Genomic DNA, 9,939 nt, shown 5'->3' with positions numbered 1-9,939 from the left:
AAAATGAAAAGGGGAAAAAAAAAAAAAAAAAAAAAAAAAAAAGGGAAAGAAAACCAAGGAGAGGCTGGTGCTTTTGTGCTCCGGAAGGTCACTGGTGACTCCTGAAGGATGCAGGGCAGCCTCACCCACCTCCCTCCCCTCCGAGGGGCAAGGGGAGACCTGCCCAGCAGTGAATAGAGGAGGGAAACTGGGGCAGCTGGTGGGCCAGTTCTTTCTGGCATGGAAAAACATCTCCCTGTGAACATCCTGTGCCTGCAGAAGGGCATCGCTCCAGCACGGCGTAGCCCCAGCAACCAGCGAGGGGCTGTGGCTGCTCTGAAGCCTCAGAAGAGACTGCAAATGGGAGTGCTGTGACCTGCCAGTGGCTTTGTCCTCAGCACCATCCTGCTCGGCTGCCCAGCACAGATGCAGGACCTGCATTGGCATCTCCACCTCTAAAGATATGTGGTTCCTTCATGGCAGATGTTTTATTGAGGGCAGATTTAAATTTGGGGACTAGATTCCTCCTCTATTTGTAAAGCTCTTTTTCTCTTTCCTGCTCTGGAAGGGCTCTCTGAATGAAGCTAAAGAAGCTACTGGGGTTTTTAAGACATGCTTGCAGGGTTCTGCCTGTGTGGCTGTGAACCCTTCCAGAGCTGTGGGTGGGAGTGCACTGCCCATGCCAGTGCCACCCAAAGGTTCACCAGGATCTGATGCTGGAGGCACCAGGCAGGGCAGCCCCACGGACACTGGCACTGATGGAGGGACAGACAGACACAGGAAGGACTGGGGCTCCAGCAGCTGCACAGCTCCCACAGCCAGAAGGCTCCAGGACTTCTCAAGTCTCCTTCTCTGTCCACGCTGCCAAGCTAAGGGCTTGGTCCAGAATTTCCAGGTTTAAACTTCCATGGGTTTTCTGTCACATCTGTGACATTGCACTCATTCAAGTGATAACTGCCTGCCTTTCCACGAGCCTGCCCCTCAACCCCAAAGCTCTCTTCTCTCCTTTCTCACCAAAATCAAGAGAGAACTGCTTAATGCCAAAATCACTCACAGCACTAAGGATGGGATAACTAAACACTGCAGATTTTTAACAATTACAAGAAGAAAACTTGCAAAGCAGAGGGTATTTGTCACGTGGTGAAACCAGCTGTAGAAGGAGTTTTGAAACAATTCCAGCTCTTTCACTTTTTGTTTTTTCTTTTCCCAGCGTAGTAACACTTCTCTTTTACAAGCAAATTAGTTGTTAAAAAACACATAAAGACATGTCAAGCCAATCTGTGCCCAGGTGTTTCATGTTCACTTCCCCCCCCCTCCCAAAAAAAGAGCTTTCTTATAACTAAAGAATGAGACAGAAGCAGCTAGAAATCTGTAATGGTTCCATTTATTAATACGTATATCACAAATACTCACAATATCAATGCATTCTCATTTGCATGCTAGACAGAGGCATTATTAAAAAAGTCCTATTTTTTTTAAAAAGGTTTTAAACTTTTGCTTTCCCCCAAAAATATTTCATATGCCTGTTATTTTTTTTGAGATTTTTTTTTTTGTGTCTGTGTGTGTGTGTGTGTTTTTATTTCAATTTGATTCAACAATGTACTTGGTGGCTGCAACCTCAATGCAAAAGAAGAAAGAGAAAATAAAAATAAAGAACAGGAAAAAAGTATGAAGGCCGCAGTACAGCACAGTTCAATTAGTTCATAGCTACGTCATAAAAATAAAGGGAGCAAAAATTTCTGCCTTCACAGTAAGCAACAACACAGCTTAATAACAGTATTACACAGGATCAGGTTCCGAGGCAAAATGCACTAGACAAAGCCTACCGGGATACGCACTAGGCATACAACACTGAGTAAGAATCAAAGATGTAGAAGAACATCAGGAATAACAGTTCCCTTCAAGCACAACATTTTAACATCATTTTCAAGTATCTTTATGTTATGTTACTGATTCCTTTGTTTTTTGGGGAGAAGGGGGGACAGGCGCAGGGGAAGGGGGGAAAGGATGGAAACCTTAGTAAAGCAATAAACAAACCAAGAAATTAAGATAAAAACCAAAAAAAGAATATATATTTCATATACCGGTTTATATGGATGTGTGCAACACTTATTAACCATGGTGAAAGGCTAATTATGCCCTCCAGTCACTACATGCACAGCCCGATCAATGCTGTTAATGAGTTACCTTTGTTAACTTACGATGCAACTACTGAGTGACCAAGAACATAGAGACGGTGCCGTGCCCCGGGGGTGGCGCTGGCTCTGGGGGCCGAGGGGACCCGGCCACACCCCGGGTGGCACCGTGGAACTTCACAGGATGGGACACTAGGCGTGGGACACTGGGGGAGCGGGGTGGGTGCGGGTGTGCGCGCGCACGGGCTTGCTCGTGGGGGTGTGCGTGCGTGCGTGCGTGCGTGCGAGAGACAGTGTGTGCTATAACATTCATGGCAGTCTTTCTCCAGCTCTGCAGCTCCTGGTCTTCACACAGGCTCTGGACTCCACACTTCTCGAAAGACTGGAGAGCAGGGAGGATGGAGAAAAACCCAAAAAACAAAACAACAAACCAACAAGTGGGTCGCTTTGGTTGATATCAGTGTTCGCAGCAGGTGTTTTGCGCAATTTCTTTTTTGGAATCCAAGAAATTCCAACAATTTCTTTGCTGGAACCCAAGAAATTCCAACAATTTCCTTGTTGGAACCCAAGAAATTCCAACAATTTCCTTGTTGGAACCCAAGAAATTCCAACAATTTCTTTGCTGGAACCCAAGGAATTCCAACAATTTCCTTGTTGGAACCCAAGGAATTCCAACAATTTCTTTGTTGGAACCCAAGAAATTCCTCTGGCTGCCCTGGAGGGCTCGAGCCCCTGCCCGGGGTGCTCAGAGACCTTAGTACAGAGCCCAAGACCCCTGTGCCTTTGATTTAGCCCTTGGAAAAAACAATTACCCACCTTATATGAAGAATTACAAGCCATGACAGTTTAAGTAGAATGATAGTGAATTTATCATGTGGTGAAAAATAGATTTTTTTTTTTTCATTTTTAGAATAGGGGTTCAGGGGGCAAGATGGAGGAATCTGGGCATGTCCAGCCTTTCTCCTTCTTCTTATTCCTAACCTCCATCTTCTGGGCGCTTTTAGATTGGTTTAGAGCAGAAGCTCACTGTCTAACATAGGTGATAGGTATTGTTTTTTCCAAGGGCTAAATCAAAGGCACAGGGCTCTTGGGCTCTGTGCCAAGGTCTCTGAGCCCCCTGGGCAGAGGCTCGAGTCCTCCAGGGCAGCCAGAGGAATTTCCTGGGTTCCGACATCTCTTCCCAAGAAAACTGAAATGACAAAATTCAATACTGCATTCCCACCACCCTTTCTTCTTTTTCCCCCCACCACACACAAAATTGGGATGAAAATCCCAAAGCAAAGAAGCCCATGGGAAGGCTTAGTTCTCAATGAACACGCTTGGAATGAATGAATGAGAACTCAGAATGAGAACTTGCTCACTGTCTTCAGCAGAAGCAGCGCAGCCACAACAACACAGCAAGGTTTTTATAGCTTTACCACCTGGAAAATGGGAAAAGCTCACCTTGTTACACCATCTCGTACTGGTTAGCAGTAATAAACCGGGACAGACAGCATGCCAGCAGCATCCCGATCAACTGTTCCACACAGGACAGAGACAGAATAGAATTTCAGTTAAACAGAACAGAATTTGAGTTAAATACCTCAGTGCAGAGCATTGGTAAACATGTAGCTCATGTTCTGGAGTTATTTATGCCCTATTTTAAGGACTGCTCTAATTAGAAAAATAGCATTTAAATCTGTTTTCTGTCTTTGTCAGATCTTCCTCTTGATTTTTGACATTTATTTGACAGACAGCATGACTTTTTGGGATTTTTTAGTCCCATTGTCAATGTCTGGCCAAGCCAGATGTGGATGAATAAACTGCTGGGGGTATCAGCTTGTTACAGGCTGTGTTTCACTTGCTCCATGTGGATCCCTCACCACCACCCCTCAGCCCTGAGACCTGGTGCCTTTAACTTCTTTATCACTGTGCCAGGTTAAAGCTTCCTGATGTCCCACACTGGTTATGCTTCCTTTACAAGTGATGCAGCACTGTAGAAATCAGCTCTGTAAATCTGGAAATAACTTTTTAAAAAGTCATTCACTATTCCCTTGGCTGTCACTCAGATTATTGAAAACAGATCCCAGGCTTCCACTCATCAATAAGCACTCAGTCTTTCCAATGTTTTGCCTACTGCAGTTTCTTAGTGCTTCCTTCATGTGCCAACAGAGTTAATATGCTGTAAATAATTCAACCTCACTTTTCTCATTGGGGTTGGTCAATTAATTAACTCCTGAGCATATCCAGAGCATGCCTAGCTATGACTGGCTGGCTGCTCTTCCAGATTGGCTGACCCTAACCAAAGCTACCAGGGTCCAGAGGCTGTGTTTTTGGTTGCCAAAACAATATGTTTTTGTTTTCTCTCTTTTTTCTTTTCTTCCCTTTTTTTCCTAAGATTATCTTGGTCTTCTGAACTATTATATAGAAAGCAGAGAGATTTCCATACCATGGTCTTGCCACAGGTGAAAACCTTCCTCAGCTCTGAAAAATCTCAGCTGATCCCAAGAAGACATTTTAGCCATTTTGTTGCCTATTCTACTCATCTCTGGGAGGATGATTTAATCAGTTCCTGAAGGTGTTGCTGAAAACCAACCACATTCTACAGGTTACCTGACACTCTGTTGTATTGCACTAATGGGAATTCTTAAAACGCTCCTGCAGCTGGCTCATGCACTGTTTCTTTAACTCAGATGAATTTTGGAGAATGAGATTTCTGTTTTGGACAATGCTATGTATTTCTCCATGCTCTGACAAGCTGAACAGAGTGAGTGTCTCTGGGTGGCCCTGTCCCACCTCCTTCATTGTCGTTTTTCTGTGTTTGTGGTGACTTTCAGTCTCTCTTCACCTTTCTTGGCTGGACTCAGAAGTTCCCTCTCTGCCTTACTGCATTTTTAAGTAAGATGAACTTTGCAGTGCATTTAATCCAAACTATTTTCCCTGAGCAAATTCCAGCCCAGATCCAAATCAATTCCTCCCTACAATGGCCAAGAATGTACATTGCAGTTGTTTGTTTTTCCCCACCACAAGCACTCAGGTCACAGCCACTTTCTTCTCAACCACAATCTGTGCTTGTATCAGGTTTACAAGGGGAAAGATGCTGTAGCCTCTACAAATAGGAAATCACAGGCTTTTCTTTCCCCCTTCAACTGGAGCAGACTTCCCCAGACACCTCTAATTAGGGATTCTTCTCTAATAATCAGTGTGTCTAAACTTTGTAGCATCTTCAGGAATTTAACAGTGTTTTGTTTTACTCAGCTCACTGCTAAGACAAATGGCAGGTTACTCATGAATCTATCTCCATCATCTTTGGCCCATTTATTGATTCTTGGCTCTGACCTTAGGCTGGTTTAGGCATTTAAAGGGTTATAATGACATAATGTTTAACTCTGTATTTCAAAAATAATGGCATGCGTGTCAAGCCATTGCACACACATTTTATTCAGCATTTTTAAGTCTTACCAGGACATAACAGAGCTATAATAAATAGTCTGGAAATGCTTTGAATGCATATAAAAACATGTGCTTTTTGATGTGTTGACTTCCACATTTAACCACAAGAGCACTGCTCCTCCTGCAGCCCAAAAGAGGCAATATTGTACTGAGCTGCTGAATTTTCTGCTCTTTCATTACAGGCAGAACTGGAGTCCTCTGCTTTTCAGTCAGGGTAGAGGCTCCCAGACTGCAGCACAAACCAGCACTCTGCACCCTGCCTTGCTCTCTGCATTTGTTCCAGCACTTGCCTCCTCTGCTCTTCAGGCAGGAGGAAGCTCCTTATCCCATTATGCTCCAGGTTACTGCAGCTCCTTTGAAAAATCAGAATTGGTGGTAAAGGATTCCCGCAAAGAAACTGCTGCTGGGAGCTGCATTCATTTCCCTGCACTCCCATTGCCTCTCAAATGCCCCATCTCAACTTTTATCCACTTATTCATTTATTTGATTCTAGTCTCTTGATTTTTGAGTGCTAAGTTGTCAGACTTGGTTCTGCATTTGTCTTCTCTCTTACTTTTTTCTTTTCTTCCCTTTTTTCTCCCTAAGATTATCTTGGTCTTCTGAGCTATTATATAGAAAGCAGAGAGTTTTCCATACTGTGGTCTTGTCATACTTGAAAATGCTGACAAATTCTTTGGTTTAGACAAATGGGAAACCCACAACCCTCAGGTGTGTCTCCTGTCCTACCATCCTGCTGGCCACAGGTCACTCCAGCAAGCAGAATGCAGTGAATTTCTCATGGTTTCTGGGAGCAATCTCAGGCACATCTTAGTTCTGGCCATTGAAAACCACCCACAGCATATTTTGTAGCAGTCTTACCCCCCCTGCACACATAATAACTGGCTTTTTAATACATTTATTATGTAGGAGTTACCACTGACTGGAAGCTGCTCTGCATGACATATTTATTACACCTTATTATACTGAAGAGAAAGAAACTGAATTGCAATTAGAATTCCCATTTTATTTTGGGTCTTGGTGCTGTCATCAATTTTCATTCTTTGGGAGAATTTCTATAAATAGAAATGTGTTGAACTAACTTGGAATTCATCAGCACATCAGCTAAGCCAAAACTGGGGGAGGGGGAATTTAATCCATCAGGAATACAGGAATAACTTTTTAGCTCAATACCTTGTCATATTCTCAAAATGCAAATCTCCAAAAGTGCAAGTTCTCTGGCTCTGTTTTAAAAGAGAGAGTTGTCTGTGTCACATGTCCCTTATTTGAGTCAGCCTCCTGTGCTGTGGTGTGCCTCTGTCACAGGCTCTGCCTCCACTGAATCCACTGTGATTAACCTTCAGAAACAGCCCAGTCTTAGACCAGATTTCAAGTGTAAGAGGCTGATGTGGATCCCATTCCTCACCCCTGAGCCAGTCCCAGCCCCGCTGTGCTCAGGGAGGAGCTGGAGCAGACAAGGGTGGATGATTTCTGCACCAGAACCAAATCCACCTTCAGGCAGAGCTGCCCACACTGATGCTGACAGTAAAGAGGGTTCATGGCTGCATGGGAATTTATCTTGGAATAATGGGACCTGTACATGCCAAACAACTGGTTTGGAGCACATGGAGAGCACCTGATTTCAGCACAAAGGGAATCATGTGAACATTGCACTGAGTATCCCTTACTGACAATCTCTAAACCTCTCCAAAGAGGGTCTCTTGCATTCCTTCAGCCAATGCCTGCACTGTAGTTTTATCTAGGCACAGCTCTCCATCATCTATGCAGTTTGCATAATTTTATTCTCTGTTGGGCACAACACAGCAATAATTTTTCTGCTCTGAAGAGCACCTGCTAAATGGAAATTATTCCAGCTGGAAGTGAACATCGGCATCCAGGTCCAAAAACCATCAAATTTTATTTTGTTGTTATTATTTCAAACCCAAGGAGCAGATCAGACAAGGTCAGCAACACAGTGGTTTTTATAGATGGGGGAGGTCTGTGCCAGGCCTGTAAGATTTGCAATGCCATTACACCAACTTTCCCTATTTCTGGGCATCAGCACATTCCCCATGCTAGTCAACACCTAACAAATCACGTGAAGCATGCTTTGCTGTAGAAGAGCAACATGATTTAATTTGTCTTTTATTTAGATTAAACCTATTCTCAATAGGAACAGCAAAACCTCGCCTGCAGCTGGAGCCCTGCCTGGCATTTCTGCCAGCCACCTTAACCTGAAATCAATTTGTAAACACTGTTCCTAATTGGGCCCAGCAAAACAGATTACTCAGTAAATTAAAACTGGCCACCTTCTATTTTTCAGAGCCTGGGAGAGCTGTGTTTTCCCCCTCTGCAGCCTCTCTCTTCTCTTTTTTAGAAGTCTGCTAACACCTCAAGCAGCTGGGCATGTCCTCACAGTGCCAGAGCGCAGTGCCTGCTCTGGGCAGTGACATCCCCACCTGGCAGCAGTGTGAGATGCCAACACCACACCAAAACACACCTCATTTTCCCCTCAGTCACAGGGACAAAATGCCTTGCAGCCCTTGCTGCCTGCAGCCTGCCATGAAACACCCATTAAATGCTTTCAGGCAGTATTGGTCCTGACTTTTTCCCCTCAGCAGCATATTTTACAATTCTACTAGTCTCATTTTTCTTTTGGATAGCTTTACAGGAGGCATTTAAAAAGATGCTTTACAGCCTTCTGGCTATCTAGAACCCAAACTGAAGCCCGAGCCTGGAGTCCTATAGCAGCAATGAAACCATAATCAAGGCTGGAGAAGAATATCAATGCTGTCACCATTCAACAAGAATTAGAATAGCCTGTTTAAAAAAACCCTGACCTCCCCTTGTCCATGCACAAACAGCTCCAGATTGTTCACCTTTTCTGGATCCCTGACATGCTCTGGGCAGCTGCTGTTGAGATGAACCAACATTTCCACCCACACCAAACCACGGGTTGCTCACATCCAGCACCTTGGCCACAGGGCATCAGGTTCCCAGATATGCCCAAGGCAGGGCACTCAGCCAGTCTGAGCCCAGACAATTTTAGGGCTCCCTCAGGCTGTTTGCATGCTGATGGAGAGGATGTGGGGGCCATTTTCTGCATGGCTTAGGGACAGTTTTGCTTGTGCATATTTCCCTCTCTCTCAGTTTTGCATGTTTCCAGTATGGTTCTTGCTGTGACACATGGAGTGGTATGTAGAAGCATTTTGTTGAAAGATGCAGATGTTTTCCTGCCCCTTCTTGATCAGAACAGTCTGACCAGAGTTATACTTTCCCCAGTTCCTGTCTACATAAATGCAGTTTGGACATCATGGAGCAGAAAACCCTGCTTAGCTCTCCTCTTGTAGCTTTCATGCCACACTCCTTTGGGTACAGACAAGGAGTTGGTTTAACAATCTGATTTTGGTAGACTTAACATTTCTCACTGTTCAGTGTTAAAGGGAAAATAAATCAAATTGGTCACAAAGTGTCCTCTCCAGCCCCAGGTCCAGGATGGGGAGGCCTGAGGGTGCACTCCTTTGAATTCTTGAGTCCTTTAAGAACAAATAAGAGTACTTAGAAGATAGAAGCCTACCCAAACAATGGATAAGCTATTTGTCTTAGCGTTTATGCTCCATTTAAGCCAATGTTTTATTGGGTTAACCTCTATTTGACCCAGGGCAGGGACAAGTTGTTTTCCCTGAGCTAGTCATTAGCTCAACCGTAACTGATATTCCCAAGGAGAAACTTCATTTAAGTTGAAAAAAAGAAAATCAATGAACAGATGACCTCAGGACTAATGAGCATGCTGAGTTCAGTCCCTTTCCATAATCCTTCCTTCCTTGAAGTCCAGGTAAAGAAAAAGAGGGGAAAGAAAAGGGGGGAAGGGGAATGTTTATGCACATACCTGTGAGAATGCAATCCCAAAAGCCACTCCAGCTATGATTCCCATATTTGTCTCCATAAAACTGGTCACCAAGTCATAACAGCCCTGGAAAACAAACACCATCATTCTTTGTACTGACCTTCCCTGCCATGAATGCATACACACAAATTTCTCATTTAGAATGAACTCTGCTTAGACAATATTTCTGCTGTAATTTCCAACAGTGTCACCTTTTTTCTAAAACAGCAATTCTGAGTGAATGATGTGGAGTTGTGGCAAAACCAATTACTTTTAGAAATGAATGCATTTCAATACTTTTAAAATCTAAATGTGATGTTGCACTCATTTTTATGGGTCTTTTTAAAGAAAGTCAGTTAAAAAACAATATAGCTTTGACCTGAAACCAAACCAGTAACAATACACCAATGTTATAATACAATACAGATGTCAAAAATGAATAAATGATGCTGATTTCCTAATACTCTAGATATTTAATAAAGTGTCCCTTGAGGCATTCTGCTTGCCTTCACCCATCAAAGGACACCAGGC

At 43.7% G+C, this 9,939-nt stretch overlaps 1 protein-coding gene across 1 annotated transcript in view; it reads right to left on the bottom strand.

Moving 5' to 3' along the window:
- Window positions 1–1,344: 1,344 nt before the first annotated feature.
- TSPAN7 (tetraspanin 7) overlaps window positions 1,345–9,939 on the bottom strand; it is a 90,916-nt gene continuing 82,321 nt past the window's right edge. The window contains exons 6-8 of the mRNA XM_059466466.1: window positions 9,412–9,495; window positions 3,558–3,630; window positions 1,345–2,496 (exon numbers count right to left, since the gene is read on the bottom strand). Coding sequence (XP_059322449.1) covers window positions 3,562–3,630; window positions 9,412–9,495 — 153 coding nt within the window. The 3' untranslated portion in view covers window positions 1,345–2,496; window positions 3,558–3,561. The remainder of the gene's footprint in view (window positions 2,497–3,557; window positions 3,631–9,411; window positions 9,496–9,939) is intronic.

Source organism: Ammospiza nelsoni, chromosome 2, assembly GCF_027579445.1.
Source record: "Ammospiza nelsoni isolate bAmmNel1 chromosome 2, bAmmNel1.pri, whole genome shotgun sequence".
NCBI classification, from domain to species: Eukaryota; Metazoa; Chordata; class Aves; order Passeriformes; family Passerellidae; genus Ammospiza; species Ammospiza nelsoni.
The sequence above is the reverse complement of the archived record's forward strand: the minus strand, read 5'-3'. Positions and strand labels throughout refer to the sequence as shown.